This window comes from Ammodytes marinus, assembly GCF_949987685.1.
Source record: "Ammodytes marinus genome assembly, chromosome: 12".
In the NCBI taxonomy this organism is placed as follows: Eukaryota; Metazoa; Chordata; class Actinopteri; order Uranoscopiformes; family Ammodytidae; genus Ammodytes; species Ammodytes marinus.
In genome coordinates this window covers 3,719,624-3,742,795 of record NC_137216.1, presented here as the reverse complement: position 1 = coordinate 3,742,795, position 23,172 = coordinate 3,719,624, and the positions used below count along the sequence as shown (strand labels likewise).

The 23,172-nt window shown below is 39.6% G+C and overlaps 1 protein-coding gene across 1 annotated transcript; it reads left to right on the top strand.

Annotated features, from left to right (window-relative positions):
- Window positions 1-3,347: 3,347 nt before the first annotated feature.
- umps (uridine monophosphate synthetase) lies at window positions 3,348-12,692 on the top strand. The gene is made up of 10 exons (XM_080038244.1): window positions 3,348-3,594; window positions 5,126-5,279; window positions 5,733-5,857; window positions 5,990-6,177; window positions 6,385-6,482; window positions 6,954-7,114; window positions 7,201-7,318; window positions 7,711-7,886; window positions 7,976-8,090; window positions 12,298-12,692. Exons 1-10 carry the CDS (start codon window positions 3,445-3,447, stop codon window positions 12,465-12,467), a joined length of 1,455 nt encoding a protein of 484 aa, XP_079894370.1. The 5' UTR covers window positions 3,348-3,444; the 3' UTR covers window positions 12,468-12,692.
- The last annotated feature ends 10,480 nt before the right edge of the window (window positions 12,693-23,172 follow it).

Below are 23,172 nucleotides of genomic sequence, written 5' to 3'. Positions count from 1 at the left end.
TATAGCTCAGCTCATGTGAAATAGTCAAGGGCTTTCATTTTGAAATTCCACTGCAGACAGTCCTCATGTTTTCTCAGTTTGGTAGTCTGCACTCTGGGGTGAAACCTTTTTCATATGTGGGTCATTCTTCAACTTGAGGCAATTTTGTGGCCCTGGCAGATATAATGAAAATAAAAGCACATTTCTTATTTTTAAAGTTTGTCACACTTAATTTACACTAAAATGACTTGTGGAAAAATAAATGGTAGGGGAGAACGGGGTAAGTAGGCACACTTTTTACTCTAGTGAGAATTGCTCATCACCTGAACATCTTTCAATAGCCATTCCTACATTAAATTGAAGCTTGAGGTGTTGGCTTGAAATGTGTACTCCTCACCTTTTCTATCTTATTGTAATAAAGAAGAAATTAATCATCAAAGACACCCTTACACATTGTGACACTATGGGGTTGTTTGTCACAATGTTATCTTAATGGGAATGATCCTAAAAAGAAGGCAAGAAAGTAGAACTAAATTTGAAAGTTTAATTGCATTGTCAAGTTGACAAATAGGCCTACATAACTTACTGTAGCCTTGGCAGCTGGTCTAGTTTGGGATGCACTGGGTTGTTTTGATTTTGTTGCCCTTTTTTCTTTTGCATGCTAGCTGCCTTTTCCTGCTCTATTCTTTCCTTCTCTGGGGTGTCAGTGAGGATACAGCTTGAGAATTTCTTTAGTTATTGGGTTCCTTTTCTGGCTGCAGCCTTGAGCTAACATGTGACAACCAACCCCCCAAAAAATGTGATGACCAACCCCAACTTGAATTTCTTGGTAGCATCAAGGCCAACAACCATCTGACAACTAAGTAGCTTGCTAACCACAATCTAAACTATAGTTTACCCTTCACACTTTGTAAGGGTAACAAGTGTTTTGTCATAAACCCATTGTGTAAAAGCCTAGAAGAATACTAAAAAAATACTGAGGAGCTAAATATTTTCAATTTGACATGAAAAACACTAACAGTCCTCTCACCTCAAATTCAGCAGTCTAACTCCAAGGAAGACTATGTAGGTGACCTCTGATCCCAATTCTGGATATTTACATACCACAATTTCACAGACAGCGCTTTCTGGTTCCGAGATATAACGATTGTGACAACCAACCCGTGTGACAAATTACCCCGTTCTCCCCTACACCAGTCAATATTTTTATTATACAAAACGTTGTGTTTTATATGTGGTTTTGGCTATATATCCTTTGTCCCCGGGTCCTTTAGACCTCGCAGAATAAGTTGGTTAGGCTTATTTTTTACCTCCCCATGAGAACTCAACTAGAATCTTCCCACTTTGAGAGGTTGGGTTGGTTGAAAGTAGATGATCGTGTATCTCAGATACAACTGTGTATGGGACATAGGATTTTAAATGGGGATGTTCCCAAATATTTTAGAAACTATTTTAATCGAGTAAGTGAAGTTCACACTCATTCCACTAGGGGTAGCACCACTGATTTTGTACCTAACATGGGAAAGGATTCCTTTTTTTATGCCGGTGCAGCAATTTGGAACAGGTGGGAGCACTCAAGTTGGTCGGGAGTTTGGGCAATTTTAAAAAGGCCCTAAAAATGGCTGAGACGTAATTAGGCTTGTCTTAGTGGTGGTCATTGTTGTCAGTGTATGTTTTGTGTATAGGGACCACAATGGAAATAAGCCTTCGGGCTTTTTTTGTTTTTATCCCTGGCTTTTTATGTATTTTAATGTAACAGAGTGCTGTTCTTGTTTTTATATATGAAGTGGTCGAATAAAATCAATGAATGTAAAGGTTGCTTAAATCAAGAATATGTTTATTGGTTGTCATTTCCAAACAACTCATATTTCCTTTAAATTATTAATTTATGAGAAAATAAACATGTTATGTTGTGCATTTTGAGTGTATTTAATGCTAACTCTAAAAAGGACATTTACAAGCCAGTATAAAAGCAGATAATTTATGAAATGTGACAAAATGTGATTTCCACAATAGTCGTTTCCATCACCTTTTTCATGTTTTGAAGGGCCAGTGATGGAAATGACTGTGATGGAAATGACAATGGTGTTGTTATGAATGGATTTAATTTGGCTTATATCACTGAAACATATGCATAAGAACTAAAACAGTTACAAAAACAAGTTATTAGCTTATTCATATACACATTATTCAACATTACTGTTTGTCACATGTCATTTCCGTCACATTCTGTCATTTCCATCACACAGTCAATACCATCACAGCACGTATTTTGAAGGAAAAATCACAAATAATAAACACAATAACATTATGTTTGTATTTATTCTTTAAAATTGTTCAGCTATTGATACAATTAAACTACTGATTTAGAAAAATCATGATTGTGCCATCTAAGAAATTGATTGAAAGAATTAAGTGGAATAGCTTTATGCAGATTTTCATCTTTACAATGGAAAAAATATTATCTTTAAAACCCAGAAAATAAATTAATTTAAAACATTTGGTCACATCTGGTTGCACAACTACATTAGATAGTTTGAAAATACAGGCTCAGTTTAGTTTAAAAGGGACATTTTTGAAGTGTGTTGGAAATGACGATTTCCTCTGATTGTTGGAACAAGATGGCTAAAATGATCTAATATTCAAATAATTTCATCACAGCCACTATCAGGAAATGTTTCTACACAAGATGGAGAACTACAACATATCACTACATTTCTAAAAATAATATGTTAGATTTCTAAAACTTTCAACACCAAAATTGCCTCAAGTTGAAAAATGACCCATGTAGGCTATCTTATTTAATAAGAAACAAGTATTCAAACAATTGAAATGACAAGCCGCGACCTTTTCAACCCCAAAAAATAGAGGCGTAAATAGTCGTTGAATATTGATTTTTCCAATACGTAGCCTATCCATTTCATTTGGTTATTTGTGTGGTTAATTAATTAGGCTAGTTAATTCGGTCTTTCAAAATGAACTTTCCGATTGTAAAATTATCATGGACATTGTTATGTTCACACGAATTTTGCTTTTATTTTGACACTCCTTCCTACCGTAATGACTATAGTGTATGTGCACGAACAGCGAGACTACTACGGGTTAGTTTGATCCAGTGTGTTTTCGAAGTGTGTGCGGTCTCGACTGCAGTTTTTAGTCCCATGGCATTGTTAGGTATTGGTTTAGCTTTGCTTCATTTATTGACATGAATGTGTAGGCCCTACCAATAATTCAAACTATGTTTCGTGGTGGGGGAAACAAAATAAAACTGCACGTTGAAATACCAATAGGCCTACTCTCAAAATCGTAGAGATGACGCTTTTATTCTGAAAAAATCGGAACGGAAGAGGATTCCGTCTCAACTCTGCCACCGAGGAAGGGAAAACAGAGTGGAGATACAACCAACAAGCATACAAGTTAGCGAAAGAGCTTCTCCTGTTGAAACCTGTGGACACACACGAAAAGATGGCGAACGTTTGCGTCGACAGTTTGATCCTGAAGCTCCACGATGTGAACGCGGTGAAGTTCGGCGAGTACAAGCTGAAGAGCGGCATGATAACGCCCATCTACATTGACCTGAGAGTTCTGGTGTCCTACCCAGCGCTCATGAACCAGGTAAACACGTGCTGCCTAGTGCCTACTGCTCGGGGCACGGCCTCACTACTAGTGTCTGACGAAGGCAGGCACAGCCGTCTAACGTAACCCTTTATTTAGAGACAAAATGTTGTAATCTCGTTAAAGTGTCAATCACGTCAACAGCCCCAATACCCATGACGCGCTGCTGGCGCGCACGTGGGTGTTGATCGGAGAAAGTATGAAAGTCCAACTCCAGTCACAGTATAGTTTGACTATGAGTTTTAGTCAGTTTTAGTTAGCAGCTCTTGACCTGTGCAAGAATGGGCAGTTCCTTAAAATATCCCTCGTAAATGAGCAAAATATGGTCACAATGTTAGTTAAACCTATACTGTAATGCACTGTAATAAATAAACGTTCCTTCAAAATAATAACAACAACAATGGACACAATCACCTTCCATTAGTATGCAATACTTGTTCCTATTGCTATCATTTAGGTTAAGTTAGACTAGTGTCTCCATTTGTTTTAAAGTGTTAGGTCGCCACCTGTACATAGCAGAATGGATTCCTATTGCAGTGCTTCTCATATGGTGGGGGTGTGGGGCGCCGTGAGTTGTCAGGGGGGCGCGTCACGTGTGGCCTTGATTTTCAACTGACAAAAAAATAAAAAATTGTGCTAGCTTGCACGATGTGTGCTTGTGTATGGTCATAACCGCGCGAAAGGCCGCGATTTGCAGTATAAACGTCCACATGTGTCTCTGAATGCTATTTAAAAAGAAATCAAGCAAGTAGACTAATAATAACATAAATGAATTATAGGTTATCGCATCACAGAAGGCATATTGGCCTATAATAATAAAACAACACCACCTTAACTATGTTTACAATTTAAAAATGTTTTGAATGAAATGCAAACCTCAGTTAATCATTTGCTCTTGTTTCTCTGTCCTGAGATTCACACAGACTGAGTAGTCTTGTTTAAATGTTACAAATTGAGCTAATAAACTGAACTTCGATTTTTTTTAAGTTGCTGCTGAAGTTATCTCAGCTAATTTTATAAGCTAATTTTATAATCTAACATCTAATTTGATAATAAGGTGATTGTATGCAGAATGCTCATGCCAGAAACTCATACAGTGGTTTTGTAATGATAAATAGATAAATATTAGCAGGTTCTCAACAGTATTTCAATTTAGGGGGGGCGCGAAAAAATTTCTGTCACCTAGGGGGGTCATGACAGAAAATAATTGAGAACCACTCATCAACAGTCATGTTGAACTGCACATCAAGACTTGACCTATTTACCAATGCAAAACCTTGCATTGGATGTGATGTTGTAATGTAATGTAACTTCTAGCACTACAAAATTCTATAAGTGAGTGCAGGTCAGACGGGAGAAAGCTTGAAAATCATTATTGGTTATTACATCTGTTGGAAGACTGTTCCATTGTTTTATCCTTACAAAAGAGAAGGATGACTTTCCAAATGTGGTTTTGCATTGTTGCATTGTGGTATTCTGCATTCTCCCCTAATCGTTAACCTGGTTGCTTGTGCACGTTACATTTTTACAGGTGGCTAGTCTCATCTACCAGCGGGTGCAAGATGAGGGGCTCCAGTTTGACTCAGTGTGTGGTGTTCCCTACACAGCCCTGCCACTGGCCACTATCATCTGTTCTACACATGAGCTTCCTATGCTGATCAGGAGGAAGGAGGCCAAGGACTATGGTGGGTGGGCGCAATGCTATATAAGCCAGCTGTGGACCTTTCTGAATGTGTCAGTAAAAAAACACAAGAATAACATTTGATATTAATATAGGATGGAAATATTTATTTGCAGCTCATTTTGTAACATCTGAAAAAAGTGATGTGTTGGAACCTAAGCTCATTTAAAAGTCAAAAAACTATCTGTTTATCTAATATGACAAGATCCATATTACATCATGATTTGTAGCTGCTATGATCACATATGATAGCCTATGCAGATGGCCTGCTATGTATGGGCTGTGAGTCTCCACACTCGCTTTAAAAAAAAATCCTCAACATAAGCGTCGCATACAGAAACATTTGCTCCACTGGCAGATGACCTCGCCAAGGCCTTGAATCAAAGCAGAGGACACACAGTAACTGTCAGCCTGTCTACCATGGGGACTGATAAGACTCCTTATGTAACCCTGCTAGGAACCAAGAAGATGGTGGAGGGCTCATACCGTGAGGGGGATATCTGTCTGATCATCGAGGACACGGTGACCACTGGCAGCAGCATCCTGGAGACTGCTGAAGTGCTCTACAAAGAGGGGCTAAAGGTGTAGTATTTACAAAAAAAAACATTAGCGCAGGGATGATTATATAACAAGGATGCTTTGTGTTTGAATGACCCTGTAGACCACAGTGGTAATGTTACCAAAAGAAAGAGTTAAACCCCGCTGCCTGTACAGGTGACTGATGCCATAGTGCTGATGGACAGGGAGCAAGGCGGCATAGAGATGTTGTCTTCTCACGGAATCAAGCTCCACCCCATCATCTCCATGTTCAAGCTGCTCAGCGTGCTGCAGGCAGCCGAGCGCATCGACGCACGCATGGCCCAGAGCGTACGCACGTTCATCCTGGACAACAACACTTTCAGGTACAGGTATTGTGTGTGTGTGTGTGTGTGTGTGTGTGTGTGTGTGTGTGTGTGTGTGTGTGTGTGTGTGTGTGTGTGTGTGTGTGTGTGTGTGTGTGTGTGTGTGTGTGTGTGTGTGTGTGTGTGTGTGTGTGTGTGTGTGTGTGTGTGTGTGTGTGTGTGTGTGTGTGTGTGAATTGCAAAGTAACATGTACTTGTCTCTTTCAGCCCCAAGGAGGACAATGGCAATGGTTCTCCTGCTACCAAGAAGCCTTGTATGGGCCAGAAGACGGAGCTGAGCTATGCAGACAGAGCCAAACTACCAAGTATGTCCTAATCCACTTAAGTTTTATTTTAGTATGAATACGGTTGACAATGTTTATTTGCAAAGTTGCACTCAACCCTAAGCATTGATTGTATCATTGATGTCCACTGTGCGGTACAGCACACACTTTTTTGTGTTTCCATTCTTACAAGTTGGGAATGGTACTAAATTGAGCGTACCTATTTCCCTCGAGTAACATGTTGATGCACAACTCTTTGTGTAGTGTTCTTCCTCTTCTATGGATGTATTGGTGGGCTAATCTGTGTCTCACTTGCTGCCTACCAAGTACGGGTACTGTCGCAAAGTGGAAATGCAGGCCACATCTAGGGTTACCGTTCTGTACCAAACCAAACTGTACAGCTCTGTGGAAATGAGTTCATATTGGCTATATAATAGGGGACCATTTTAAATAGAGAATATTCCATTTAATAAATTGTGCTCTTCACCCAGTCTCTCCCTCCTCTTGTCACAGACGTTCATCCTCTGGCCTCAAAGCTCCTGAAGCTGATGGAGGACAAGCGGTCTAACCTGTGTGTGTCTGCTGACCTGACCAGCAGCCAGGACCTGCTCCAGCTGGCTGACAGTCTGGGGCCCAAGATCTGCCTGCTCAAGACCCACGTAGACATCCTCAAGGTTGGTGTCAATATAAACCGTCCACTGTTTTACAAGAAGAATAGTGTCAGGACAAGTGAATGTAATGCCATCATGTCTGTTCCCAGGACTACACAGAGGCCTTCAGCCACAAACTGCAGGCTCTGGCCGAGAAGCACAACTTCCTCATCTTTGAGGATCGCAAGTTTGCAGACATCGGGAACACAGTCAAGCATCAGTACGAAGGTGAAGTGAGATCAACTCATTTTGACTTGGTTTGTATACCAAATGCTCCAGTCCTCAAATGTACTTCTGGTAACACTTTAGAATGAGGGTACATTCACTAACTGTTACTTAATGCTTAGTTAATGCTTAATAAACATTAAAGAAGCCTTAACTAACTATTAATAACTGCTTAGTTAGTGCTTAATAAGCATGAACTAACTGCTATGCTTAGTTAACACTAAACTAAACATGAGTTAACTAAGCATAGTTCATTCCTAACCAAGCATTCACTAACCATTAATAGCAATAACTGAGCATTAAATATCACTTCATTAATGTACCTTTGTTGTAAAGTGTTACCGTTCTTTTAATATAAGAAGTAGTTCAAGTGTTGTTATGTATTATTTCCCCAGGGGGTCTGTACCAGATCTCGTCTTGGTCCCACATAGTGAATGCCCATGCGGTGCCAGGGCCCGGGGTGGTGAAGGGCCTGAGTGCTGTAGGGAAGCCTCTGGGCCGAGGCTGCTTGCTCATAGCACAGATGAGCTCCCAGGGCTCACTGGCTACTGGGGAATACACACAGGCTGTGGTAAGCATGCGTTTGCCCTCTCTAGGGTCAAGTTAGATATTCTAGTTCCATGGTTGACAGTTGTTTCCCTCTGTTCTCCTGCGGTCCAGGTGCATATGGCCGAGGAGCACTCAGACTTTGTGATGGGCTTCATCTGTGGCTCCAAGGTCTCCACCAGGCCAGAGTTCATCCACATGAGCCCCGGAGTGCAGATGCAGGCTGGAGGTAGATAGAATTTTTTTTGATTGATTGATTGTCTTTATTTCGAACATACAAGCAATAAAAAACAAGTTTAAATAGTACTAGATGAATAAATAAAATAAAAATATATGTAAAAAACAAAAACAGACACACTTTCTACATGCTCGAAAGGGGGTAGGAGGAAGTAAAACAACTTATCTAGTCCTACCCCTTAACAGATCTATTTGACTTGGATAGTTAGTTTTATGTTAACATGTCAGTATATATGATAAAAAACTATAATAATGCATATATATACAGTATCTCACAAAAGTGAGTACACCCCTCACATTTCTTCACATTTTTCTTTATATCTTTCCATGGGACAACACTGAATAAATGACACTTTGATACAATGTAAAGTAGTCAGTGTACAGCTTGTATAACAGTGTAAATTTACTGTCCCCTCAAAATAACTCGACACACAGCCATTAATGTCTAAACTGCTGGCAACAAAAGTGAGTACACCCCTTAGAAAAAATTTACAAATTGGGCCCAAAGTGTAAATATTTTGTGTGGCCACCATTATTTTCCAGCACTGCCTTAACCCTCTTGGGCATGTAGTTCACTAGAGCTTCACAGGTTGCAACTGGAACCCTCTTCCACCCATTTATGACAGCATCACAGAGCTGGTGGATATTAAAGACCTTGCGCTCCTCCACCTTCCGTTTGAGGATGCCCCAAAGATGCTCAATAGGGTTTAGGTCTGGAGACATGCTTGGCCAGGCCATAACCTTTACCCTCAGCTTTTTTAGCAAGCCACTGGTCGTCTTGGAGGTGTGTTTGGGGTCGTTATTATGTTGCAATACCACCCTGCGGCCCAGTTTACGAAGGTTGAGTGCACATGGTCAGCGTCGTACACAGAGGTTGGCTTTGGAAAATAGACGTATGAGTGCTGCCAGCATTGCTGAAGGGCTTGAAGGGGTGGGGGGTCAACCTGTCAGTGCTCAGACCATACGCCGCACTCTGCATCATACTGGTCTGCATGGCTGTCATCCCAGAAGGAAGCCTATTCTAAAGATGATGCACAAGAAACCCCACAAAAAGTTTGCTGAAGACAAACAGACTACGGACATGGATTACTGCAACCATGTCCTGTGGTCTGATGAGACCAAAATACATTTATTTGGTTCAGATGGTGTTAAGAGTGTGGAGCGGCAACCAGGTGAGGAGTACAAAGACAAGTGTGTCTTGCCTAGAGTCGAGCATGGTGGTTGGAGTGTCATGGTCTGGGGCTGCATGAGTGCTGCCAGCACTGGGGATCTACAGTTCATTGAATTCTAACATGTACTGTGACATACTGAAGCAGAGCATGATCCCCTCCCTTCATAAACTGGGCCGCAGGGCAGTACTGCAACATGATAACGACCCCAAACACCCTCCGAACGACCACTGGCTTGCTAAAGAAGCTGAGGGTAAAGGTTATGGACTGGCCAAGCATGTCTCCAGACCTAAACCCTGTTGAGCATCTTTGGGGCATCCTAAAACGGGAGATGGAGGAGCGCAAGGACTCTAATATCCACCAGCTCCTTGATGTCGTCATGAATGGGTAGAAGAGGGTTCCAGTTGCAACCTGTGAAGCTCTAGTGATCTACATGCCCAAGAGGGTTAAGGCAGTGCTAGAAAATAATGATGGCAAAACAAAATATTGACACTTTGGGCCCAATTTGGAAACATTTTCTTAGGGGTGTACTCACTTTTGTTGCCAGCAGTTTAGACATTAATGGCTGTGTGTCGAGTTATTTTGAGGGGACAGTAAATTTACACTGTTATACAAGCTGTACACTGACTACTTGACATTGTATCAAAGTGTCATTTATTCAGTGTTGTCGCATGGAAAGATATAATGAAATATTTGAAGAAATGTTAGGGGTGTACTCACTTTTGTGAGATACTGTATATATATATATATATATGAATAATTATGTAATGTGAAACCTCAGTCTAAATATGTATGTATGTATATATATATATATTAGTGGTGGGCCGATAACGGCGTTAACGGCTGCGTTAACGCCAAACTCTTATCGGGCGATAAAAAAAATATCGCCGTTAATCTCTTAATTCCACCTCCTGTTCGGCTCAGGGGAGATGCTGTTCGCCGTCGGGGTGAACCCCCTTCCGCACGTGAAGGCTCGCTTCACGTGCGGGAAAGCTATAGTGTGAGCGGCCACAGCTTGTATTTTGGTCATATCTAACACTGGACTGCAGGCCTATATAAAAGTGTTGTACCTTTGCTTTCTTTGGGTTAAAAAAAACTCCATCAACTCAGTATCCGTCTAGTCCAAAAAAACTCTGTCAGCTGCTGCTGCAGACGGTGTGCAGACGTGCTCGGAGAATCGGCATCGGCGCATCAACAGTCATTCAATGCAGCGGCAGTAATCATACAACCGAACGGTGTAGAAAGTCCCGTCAGTTAAAAATAGTGATCCAGATTTTAAATCCATGTTAAAATCGGAAGGATATAAAGCTAGTTAGCTTAAAAAAGTAGCAAACATGTCAACTGTGATGTGTTCAGGCCGGCTCAGTAATATGATTGATGTGTTCAAATGCAACACAAAAAAAAAGAAATTTGAGATTTTGGCGAAACTTGTTTTCCCAGCAAGATAAAATAGATAGTAAAGATGGAATGGAATTATGACCTGTTTAATGTCCTATCTAGAGCTATGATCATATCAGCAATTAAAGCAATAATACAAGTTCTATTTCAACAAAATAATAGAAAATTATCAATTTTGATATCAATAAAGACTTGGATCGTTAAGGAGTCTTGAAAATGGTATCAATATCAATACAAATTAACTCTCCTGTCATCTGAGAGAAATTAAGATGATTTAATTTTTTTAACCGTTAGTATTTACCGGTTAAAAATATTATCGGTTGACTGGTTTACCATGGACATCCCTTATACTGTATAAATGTATATCATACATTGTATGTTTTTTTTTGTGTTATCCCAGTTAAGTTTATTATTAATTTTTTATCATTTAATATTACTTTTAATAGTTCCGGGACGTTGGAGCAATAACCTGGTGTTTTGACACTTCAGTGTGCACTGTGAATTTGAAGTAATGTTCAGTTTTTGAATAAAGATGCAGCATTTACAAATGTTTATTTTTTTTATCCGATTCATCGATTAATCGAAAAAATAATCGACCGATTAATCGATTATTGAAATAATCGTTAGTTGCAGCCCTAAACAATTCATCGTTACCTCTTATGGCCTACAGTTCAAAGTTCATGTTTAACTGAATAAACAGTTTGTAAACACAAGTACATCTTGTTGAACATTATTTATTTTCATCACCAATTATCATAGTAGAACAGCTTCCTCAAGCAGTTTGTGATGCATGTTGGAAACAGGAGATGAGCCCCTGGTCTGATGTGCCACCTGGCTTGAGAAACACGTTCTCAAAGACTTACTTTGAGTCATTATTTAGGAGCACACACATATTATGAATGAATTCAAATGAGCCATTTTAATCTAGATTAATCTAGATTAATTTCAAAATTAATCTAGATTAATCTAGATTAAAAAAATTAATCTATGCCCACCTCTAATATATATATATATATATATATATATATATATATATATATATATATATATATATATATATATATATATATATATATATATATATATATATATATATATATATATATATATATATATATATGGCGTATTGCTTTTCCTACAAATGTAGTCATTTTTAATTCACAAGTTTATATTTCCATGTAATTCAGATTATTTTTGTACTTTCTTGTCTTTAAAAAAAAAGCACATTGGTGGTCAAGAAAAAATGAATGGCTTCAAAAAGCAGCTGGGCATGTGCATTTTTCTTCAATACAAGTTGGACATTATGTTTATATGAAAATAATACAATTCCCCACACAGTTTAAAGCTCGGAGTCAGAACATTAATCCTATTTTTATTATTTCATTTCAAATCAAATGTGCTGGAATACAGCGCCATCACTACAATTAATTGTATCACCCTTTAAATGAATACAAGGAGTTATATAGTGCAGTAAGATGTTTGTTTTCCACTAGAGTTGATTCATCTTTGATGTGTAAATAACTAGAGCTCCCTCTTTGGTGTCATGACTTGTCTTTGCCACTGGGAGGAGCTGTGGTTGTAGAAATGGTTGCTGAATCTGATGTTGATTGGCATTGGTCCTCTCTGCTGCAGGTGATGTGTTGGGCCAGCAGTACAGCACTCCAGAGGAGGTGCTCTACAACAAAGGCTCTGATGTCATCATCGTGGGCCGGGGTATCCTGGAGGCCCCCGATAGGCTGAAAGCTGCTGAGTCATACAGACAGTCGGGCTGGGAGGCCTACACAAAGAGACTGGGACAATAGACGCAGCATGATGTCTGATTTCAAATCAAATATCTCAGTTACCCCAATGAGGAAATGTGGATGAAGCAGATAATTTTTTTTTTTTTTTACATTTCCGTGGACCTCCAGCAGGCATATTGTCTTCTACATAGAAACATATGTAGGCTTGTGTGTGTGTGTGTGTGTGTGTGTGTGTGTGTGTGTGTGTGTGTGTGTGTGTGTGTGTATATACACATCAAGAAGCACACTCGTTACATAATAACTACACAGTTTATTAATATTTGCAAGGGGTGCTAAGCAGGTGTGGCTAAATCAGACCTTCTGCTCTTTTGATTCTGTCCTATATGAATACGCTTGGTGTCTTGTCCATTTCCTAAGGTACTTCTTGGGAAAGGTATCGGTGTTTTATCTTTCACCTCTTCAGGTCAAACCCAGAGTTGGAGATCCATGGTTGGTTTAGAATAGATAGCATTTTGAATGAATGGTGTTGTTCACTTGACCACGACTAAAGCCTCTGTTCAAACTGAAGCTTTTTTTTGTCGCAAACCCACCGTTCCTGTTAATGTTTTGGTGTAATTGCTAAAAAACTTGATCAAAACCTGTGATATAAATAAGAGACGGTATGGCTTATATTTTTTAATAGTTGTATAATATCTGGGATGAAATTCAGGGTATTCTAAAGTAAAGAAGCTTTTGTATTTTTTATTCTAGTTTACAATTATGGGTGTTAGTCATTACTTTTCACAAGGTCACAGACACCAATGGCTCCAGCCTAACACAGTATCAGTATTACAATGAATGAATACTCATTAAATGGCAAATGGAACAGTCACAGTTCAGTAATGGACAATTGGTCGCAATTGTTTTTGACTGTTTTTTTTATAAGTTGGTCTTAACCGTATGGACGTCATAGGTCAACTACGAAAAAATATGGCTTACATTTTCCTAAAGAGAATATGACTTGAGCCTTTAGAAAGGGTTGGCATTTCTACCTTTTTACAATTGTTTGATTATTAACTAGGTGAATAGTTCAAAATGACAAGATGAGGGAGTGCTGATTGAAGCCAAATCAGTTGTAAACAACGACCCACGATCAAAGCGCTGTGGGTGCCTTGAAAGGCGCTATATAAATCCAATCCATTATTATTATTATTAATATTAAGTTCAATATCTGCCGTCCATATTTATCAATTGAATTAAACGCTGAGTTGAATGCACTCGTTTATTTGAAAGAGATTCAGGGTTGAGTTATAATAAAATAGTATGCAGTGATCCTACAGAACCAGTCTACACGTTGTCCATTGTTTACCTTCCGTCTCATAAAAGAGAGTTGTGTTTAGATAACAGAGAATGGCCTTTAGTTTTGCGTCAACTCCTTTTTGAAGTAGACAGAGGTTGCATTTTTTAAAACGCTGTCTGTGCAGTGAAATGGCTTCATGGTATTCTTAAAGGTATTCTCCTTTGGCTTTAATGGGGGGGATGGGAAGTTTATTTTCTTGCACAAAAAACCTTGTTTGGCCTTTTATTTTCCCTCCATGTTTTCCTTGTCTGACTACAATGTATTTTTTGTATGGTGAAAATAAATACTTGATCAATCTTGATGGGTTCAAAATACTCTTTTTCCCCAGCTGCTCACTGTATAATAAAGGTCTAGATAGAGTGTGCACTAGTACATATATCTTTACTACAGACATAGTTTCCTGTTAAAACTTCCATGAACTTGAGGTGGAGGATGTCCTCTGATATCAACCTTACATACTCAAAGTGGATGCATTTTAAAGCTGATTATCAACTAGCAGAAGTAGTACAGTGTACAGATCCCGGACAAAAGTCTTGTCACTTATCCATTTTGTAGAAACAACAGCTTCTAACCTGACTTTTAATTAATCCATTGGTTTTAGAACTGGCTCATATGAAAGCTAAAACCCTCTCAAATTATGTTTAATAAACTAAAATAAATTTGCTTCACTGAAGAAATGTTGATCATTTAATGAACACAGAAAGGTCAGATGTTGGCAGGACAAAAGTTTTGTCGCCTACAGAGAGTAATGTGAAAATTTAACAAATAATTTACTTCAAATACAAAACTATGTTGCATAACATCAGTGAATTAAGTAGTGGTGCTGTGAGATCCATATTTAATATCTTGTATGACTTCCATGAGCTTGAAGGACTGCATCCATGCTGTTTGACAATGATTCATACAATTTATTGATGAAGTCATCAGGAATAGCAGAGAAAGCAGTCTTACATGCCTCCCAGAGTTCATCAAGATTCTTTGGTTTGGTCTTCCATGCTTCCTCTTTCATTCTACCCCAGACATGCTCAATGATGTTCATGTCTGGTGACTGGGCTGGCCAGTCCTGGAGCACCTTGATCTTCTTCGCCTTGAGGAACTCTGATGTAGAGATGGAAGTATGCGATGGAGCAACCATGTGATGTAATTCAACCGAAGATTCATCTGAGAAATCCACCTTCCTGGTCGAATCAGTGCCCAGAAACCAGCACTAAACAAAAGGCAATTAAAAAAAGATGTGGCATTTTCTAAGGCCCACAGCCTGCTAAAAGGATGGATGCTGGAAAAGTGGCAGAAGGTGGATTTCTCAGATGAATCTTCGGTTAAATTCCATCACAGCCACCGCAAATTATTGCAGGAGACCTACTGGAGCCTGCATGGATCCGAGATTCACCCAGAAAACTGTTAAGTTTGGTGGCGGAAAAATCATGGTCTGGGGTTACATCCAGTATTGGGGTGTGCAGATTTGCAGGGTGGAAGGCAATATCATTAGCCTAAAATATCAAGAAGAATTAGCTACCCCTTACATTCCCAACCAGAGCCGGCCCGAGGCATAAGCGAACTAAGCGGGCGCTTAGGGCCCCCGACCGCCAGGGGGGCCCCCTCAAAAAAAAGTGCAAACACACAAACTAAAAAAAGTTTTTAGTTTGTGTGTTTGATATTAACATCATATTATGCAAATGTGAGTTATCATACAAAAAAAGGAATAAAATGTTTTGGTCTAGATAATTAATTGCCTAAAAATCTGTGAGGTAATCCGAAATTATCTGATCATGTCACGGTCACATTCATGCACAGTGTGTATTGAGTTTATTTAAAAACAATTGGAAATGGGGCTGCCCTCAGTTTCCCATGCACTGTGTATGGTCTATAGCCTATTTCAGCCTCGTCTGTGGAAAAAAAGATAGTTGGACAAGAGTTCTTCTGCTTCGTTCCTCTCACTGCATTTAAATGCATTCACTATATTACAGAGAAAAAGAAAAATAACTCCAAGCCAAACCCAGAGGACCCTCCATAATATTTTATTTTATATTTTATAAAATCCATGTGTCCTTCTTCAATAGCTTCTAATTCATCTGACCCAGTGTCTCCAAATTATTTGTTCACACTAAATTTCTCAGATTTAGCCTCTTAATTTTCCTCTCAAAGTGCAACAGATTCATGCATTTCACTTTAAAAAGGTTAAAAAAATCTCCCGGGGGGGCATACCCCCGGACCCCCCTAGGGTGTGTGAATAATATTTCACAAAGATCTATAATTTCAGCAGCGCTGACATTGGAGAGGGGCCCCCTAATCATATTTCGCTTAGGGCCCCCTGAAGGCTTGGGCCGGCTCTGTTCCCAACCATAAAAGGGGTCAAATTTTGCAGCAGGGTGGTGCTCCATCGCATACTTCCATCTCTACATCAAAGTTCCTCAAGGCGAAGAAGATCAAGGTGCTCCAGGACTGGCCAGCCCAGTCACCAGACATGAACATCATTGAGCATGTCTGGGGTAGAATGAAAGAGGAAGCATGAAAGACCAAACCAAAGAATCTTGATGAGCTCTGGGAGGCATGTAATATAATTCTTTATTTCAGACCCAGGGGGATCCATATCAACACAAACAACATAAACAAATACACAAACACAGAGTAAAAAATACAAAGCCTTTCACAATATTCAGTGCCAAGCATACAGACATGATCGCCAATGGTTCCACAGTCTGGAAGAAAATCTGACCGAACTGCATAGAGGGTTGGCCAAAACTGCAATTAAGTTATTTTCAGACTCAGATGCCCTACACATAAATCCATACATCAGGCCACGTAACACAGCAGAGCAGATAGGGACCCCAACACTTACAAACATTTGGCTTGCACTGGAGCTTCTTGGAGCTCTCAGCAGTAGCCTCATGCTATCGTTATAGGCCACTGTAAGCTTTCTAATGCTGCCTTGTTTATAACGACACCACAGGTGGGCAGTATACAGCGGCGTACAATACGCTCTAAAGAGTGAGATTTTGACAGGAACGGAGCACATACTAAACTTACGGCAGAGCATGTTCGCTTGTGCATACAGCTTCCGACGCTGCCTATAGATATCCTTGTCATCAGACAGGTCATTAGACATAATATGGCCCAAGTATGTAATTTCACCACACACACTGAGTGCAGTGCCAGACAGATAGAAGTCAGGGAAGGTTGACTGTCTGTCTCCTCTGCTTCTGACAATCATGATCTTACTCTTTTTTGCGTTGTATTTTATGTCAAAAATCAAAGACAAGTCATTCATATACATATTAAAAAGAAAAGGAGACAAAATTCCGCCCTGGCGAACACCATTGGTAACATGGAAGGGATCAGATGTTACACTCCCCCATCTCACCCTCATTGCCTGATGCGAGTACCAATAGACCAAGATTCTAATTAAAAAGTAAGACTGCTTTCTCTGCTATTCCTGATGACTTCATCAATACATTGTATGAATCATTGTCAAACCGCATGGATGCAGTCCTTCAAGCTCATGGAAGTCATACAAGATATTTAATATGGATCTCACAGCACCACTACTTAATTAACTCCTGGAACAACTTACAGCAACAACTTAAACTAAATACCTTCATATCCTTTAACCAATTTAAACAAACTATCTTAAATCTGCCAAACTCTACCTGTAACTGTTTTAATTAGGCTATATTGTACTTTCACCCATTTCATTTTAATTGCTGCCACTCTTCATCACTGTGTAAATGTTTCAATTGTTTTTCTCTTCACCTGTTGTTATGTATTTGATGTATTTGCATTGAACATTGTGTAGGGGAAGGTGGGGTGATTTGTGCAACTTTTTACTCAAAGTGATTTTAAAGTGAGGCCTTGACAGTTATGTCTCCAACTCAAATATGTACATATATTTCAGGATGTTGTGCATCCCTGGCAATAAAAACTTTGGATCTGGAATAAACTGTTTAAGAAATATAGCTTTCGGAAAAAAAGTTGTCTTGTCGCACAAATCACCCCACGTAGTGGGGTGATTTGTGCGTCATTGTGTCACAATGACAAAGTCACCATCATCATCTTTCTGGCCATCTGAACTCTCATCAGTGGTGTCGTTAAGTGGAATTGAGATGTCACTCTCTCCTGAGCTACTGTAGACTATCACTTTCTTTTGGTGACCAGCGTATACAGCCATGCCACTGGCACAACTCTCAGAAATGTACTTTGCACTAGTTGCTCCGTGCTTGTGGAACCAACTGCCACCTGACAAATGTGATTCCCCCTACATTTCTGCCTTTAAATCAAGGCTCAAAACCCATATGTACACCCTGGTGTTTCCTCCCCATTAACCTCTGCACTACTTACTTACCTCTGCACTACTATCTGTGTTTATGTGGATGTATGGGCTTTACGTCTTTTATTTTGGTTATTGTTATTTTACCTTCATTGTTTACCTACTGAATGCACTATGTACAGCACTTTGGACAGTGCAAACTGTCATAAATGTGCTTTTATAAATACATTTTACTTACTTACTTACTTATAACTCACCCAGGCCCTTGCGCACAAATCACCCCATCCCCAGAATTTTGGATAATAGGCATGATGCAGCAATTTAGGGTTGACATTGTGCTAACTATATAGACTCAAAGTGTAGCATACCAAAGCACTAAAACATGTGTCAAATGTTTTCAAACGTGTCTATAATTGTTCAGACACAATAATCAAAAAACCTTGATCATGGAAATTTTACTTTGAAAGGCAAAACACAGTTTTTTGAGCTTAAATGTGCTTATATCTTATTCCTTGTGTCTCCCTTCTTTACAGGATGAGTCAAATGGATGGCTCTTCTTAAATATGTGGTCACATTTCCAATTTCTTCCACGGTTTTCTAGAAACAAGGGGTTTTGCAACTTCCAAAATGCACAAATCACCCCACCTTCCCCTATGTATTGTTGTTTTTCCTTTGAATTTGTTTTGAACTCGACGTCATTGTAAATGAGGGTCACCCCTCAATTGGTCTCTCGATGATAAATAAAAGTTAAATGAAAATGAAAATGAATTCACTGATGTTATGCAACATATTTTTGTATTTGAAGTAAATTATTTGTTAAATTTTCACATTACTCTCTGTAGGCGACAAGACTTTTGTCCTGCCAACATCTGACCTTTCTGTGTTCATTAAATGATCAATATTTCTTCAGTGAAGCAAATTTATTTTAGTTTATTAAACATCATTTGGGAGGGTTTTAGCTTTCATATGAGCCATTTCTAAAACCAATGGATTCATTAAAAGTCAGGTTATAAACTGTTGTTTCTACAAAATGGATAAGTGACAAGACTTATGTCCGGGACTGTACACTACTCATAAAAAGTTAGGGATATTAGGCTTTCGGATGACATTGATGGAAAATGTAAGAAGTTCATGCTGCAGTGATATATCATGAACGCAGGGCATTTATGTAGAAGCATGACATAGTGACTTCTTCATCTCAAACTATTTATTGAAACAAAAAGTTAACAACAGTGGTGTTAACCTCAACAAATAAACATGTCTCAACAACTTGTCATGTGTCCTTGAGCATGACAACTACACTCCAGCCTTTCTGTGGCTCTTCCAGTGTCTCTGTTCCAACCTTCTGTGAAACTCTAAGCTGACATCCCGTCTGAGGCCTGGCCATGGACAGGTACTGTTTATTGATCATTAGGTGTGGTCTTGGTCTCAAGATGTGAACAGCATGATGTACAGGACTGTTTTAAATGTTGTTGACTTATTGGAGTCAATATCAGGGATGAGTCAACTGAGCTGTGAACAGAGAGGTTGTATCAAATATCCAATGAAGTTGCATTGTGGGAATTGTATTCAAGTTTGACTTCAACTGTTCACATTTCTATATAATTCACATCGAGCCAGAACAGCATTCCAGTTGGAAGCAATTGCTCAAAACACAAATACTGTCAATTCACTACATGAAGTGAATTGAATTCAGCATAAGAATATTAATGAGGATGTTGGTATTGATTTACAGTATATGCCATTAAATATGGCAATATGTATGTATAATTGTACATAAAGTAGGATTAAATAATTGATGCATTTAAAGAAATAATCTTTCAAATCTAAATCATTTTGCCAAACATGTATCAGAATCAGAATCAGAATCAGCTTTATTTATTTATTTATTTATTATTCTTTCGGACAATTCCACACAATACACAATTTTCTCTTGCAAATATTCATACATCATACTTTGTGTTGTCCGAAGGGAGACGGAAGAAGCCAAAGGCTTATCAGGTCCCGCCCCCATTTTCATCAAATTCGGATTCAGATACACAGATTACTGTTACAGAAAATAAAAATAAAACAAACAAAAAACATTTTTTTTATATATATATAGCTATATATATATATATATACACATATATATATATATATAAATATATATATGGCCAGGTTTGCGTAAACAAACAAGGAATTTGACTTCGGCAACCATTGCTCTCCAAGTACAACATTTACTAAAAACTAAAACATTAAAAATACTGTTAAGTAAACAATATTACAAATGAACAAAAACAAATACACAACAACAACGCAGGAGATGGAAGAAATGGTGCAATCAGTCAGTTAGTGATTAATTAAATAAAATATAAATATATATATACGGTATATATACACGGTCAGATTTGAGATTACAAAATAAATATAAAAATATAAGTACAGTGCAAGGCAGATCAGTGCTGAGGTAGTGTTAACAATATTTGAGTTTGAAAATATACATGAGGTACATCACAATTGTTAATGGACCTTCAGCGACAGGATGTGGGAGATCTGAGAGTTCAACAGAGTGACTGCTTGGGGAAAGAAGCTGTCTTTGTGTCGGCTGGTTTTGGCAGGCAGTGCCCTGTATCGCCTACCAGAGGGGAGGAGGTTGAATAGATTATATCCAGGATGTGAGGGGTCTGCAGATATTTTTACGGCCCTTTTCCTGACCCTGGACTGGTACAGGTCCTGGATGGAGGGGAGGTCAGCTCCTATGATCCTCTCTGCAGTCCTTATTGTCCGTTGCAGTCTGGCCCTGTCCCGTTTGGTGGCTGACCCAAACCAGACAGTGATGGAGGTGCAGATGACAGACTGAATGATGGCGGAGTAGAAGGTGGTCAGCAGATCTTTAGGCAGATTAAACTTCCTTAATTGTCGCAGAAAGTATAACCTCTGCTGGGCCTTTTTCCGGACAGAGTCGATGTGGGGACACCATTTTAGGTCCTGTGAAATGGTTGTTCCCAGGAACCTGAAGGACTCCACAGTGGACACTGTGTCGTTCTGTATGGTGAGGGGGAGGAGTGGGGGTGGGGGTGGGGGGGCTTCTCCTAAAATCCACTGACATCTCCAGAGTCTTCTTGTTGTTTAACTCCAGGTGGTTCTGACTGCACCACTCAACCAGCTGGTCCACCTCCTGTCTGTAGGCAGACTCATCACCATCCTGGATCAAACCAAAGATCCAGGATGGTGATGAGTCTGCCTGTATTTCTTCTTGGTTGACTGTCCGGTCCTGAAATCTCCCCCTAGAAGAGGTGGAGATATCCTCACCTTTACCCTGCGTTCCAATCCCCATACTTCCCTACTATTTAGTATGCCAGAAAAAGATTTAGGATGTCCCAATACATGCATGTCAATTGTAGTATGCTGAAAATACCCATGCTCCACTAACCCCAAAAGCATTTTGGAGTATTTTTCTTTATTCTTGACATTTCTCGACATAATGAAAAAAAAAATCCTTATCTGATTTTATTTTCTCTCCTGTGGCCCTAAAACTCTTCTGTACTTTAGTATGTAGTATAGTAAAAAGAAAAAAGTATGTGATTTGGAACGCAGGGTTAGTCCTCAGTTGAAGTCAAACTTGAATACAATTCCCACAATGCAACTTCATTGGATATTTGATACAACTTCTCCTGGCTGTTCAATACTTTCTTTATACTCTTTCAAACTCCATTTCCTGAATGGGAATGAGTCTCAGGCCTGACTGAAGATAACTCAAATGACATCATCAGGGTTATTTATACAGACTAGACAGAAACACATCATACAAGCCTTCACAGGCTGATTGGCTCTGTGCAGGACTACTAGGGTTGTATGTGTCACATGGGAGGAGTGTCCTTTTAATTTAAAGACATTCAGCAAGTTTGTAACCGAGGTCCAACCCAGAGAGCAGTAACAAGGGCTCTGATTGGCTGGCTATCATTGTCCGTCTTGCGCAGAAGATTTATTTGATATGGGTTTCCTTTTTTTTAATACTTATTTTATTACCATTAGTTTTCTGTCTTTGATGCATGCATAAATGAATGCATACTGGATTGACTGATCATTAATTAATCTATCATTTTCTTATTAGGAGGCCAATTAGATTCAAAATATGTTATTCTATAGGCCTACCGCTAAACAAAATAAGCAGTATTTTGTATCCCTAATGTATTTAGACCAGCACCCTAAACTATTACCTGAATGTCATTCATTCATGGCAAACGTCTTACTCTGATTGCTGGTTGGGGGGGGGGGGGGGGTCGTTTACATGGGGCTGGGCCAACCACAACTACTGTAGCCTATGTTTTATCTCGTCGTATTGTGGATTTCCCCCTTAGAAACAGATGTAGTTTGAAACGCCAAGCACAAACAACACCAGCAGGAGGATTTAACGGCGAGCTCTTCCCCAACGCTGCCGGGCAAGGTGAGCCATGGGCAGCAGCAGCATAAAGACATTTGCAAGGCATATCATATGGAAATGATGCCCAACCAGGCGCTCAATGGGACAGAGTCAGTCGGCAGGTAGCGACGTTACAATGCGCCTTTCAACAGATCAACTCAGGCGCAAAGGTCAGACACGTTGCCAGGCAAAAGAGGAGGAGGAGGATGGAGGAAAAAGTGTTGGTAAGAATAATTAATTTAGCACGCGCCCCTAACACGCGCGCGCGCACACACACACACACACACACGTACAAATACACGCACGCACAAACACACACACACACACACACACACACACACACACACACACACACACACACACACACGCACCCTTCCCCCTTTATGTCAATATTGGATCAGCAACGCACCGTGCGACAGGTGTCCGTGCGCGCCCTGAGGAGATTCTCTCTCGTTTTTATCCATGAGGGGTGGGGGGAGAGAGAGAGAGAGCAAGTAGAGGTATAAAAGGTCACCTGTCACAAACGGCACACATTCAGTGCGCGTAAAAGGTGAGCCAAACCTGACCAAGCGTGCGCATCTTGAATACTTATCGTCTCTTCTGGAGGTAGGCTTTTTTATTCGTTATTTTTGTGTTCCTCCATAGTATCCATTCTTACACGGTTGTTCATTCTTTTGCCTGGTGTTCTAACTTTTTTCCAAATCTTTCTCCAAAGGTTAACTGACGAGAGACAGCTGTTTCGCGCTCACCACCCCTC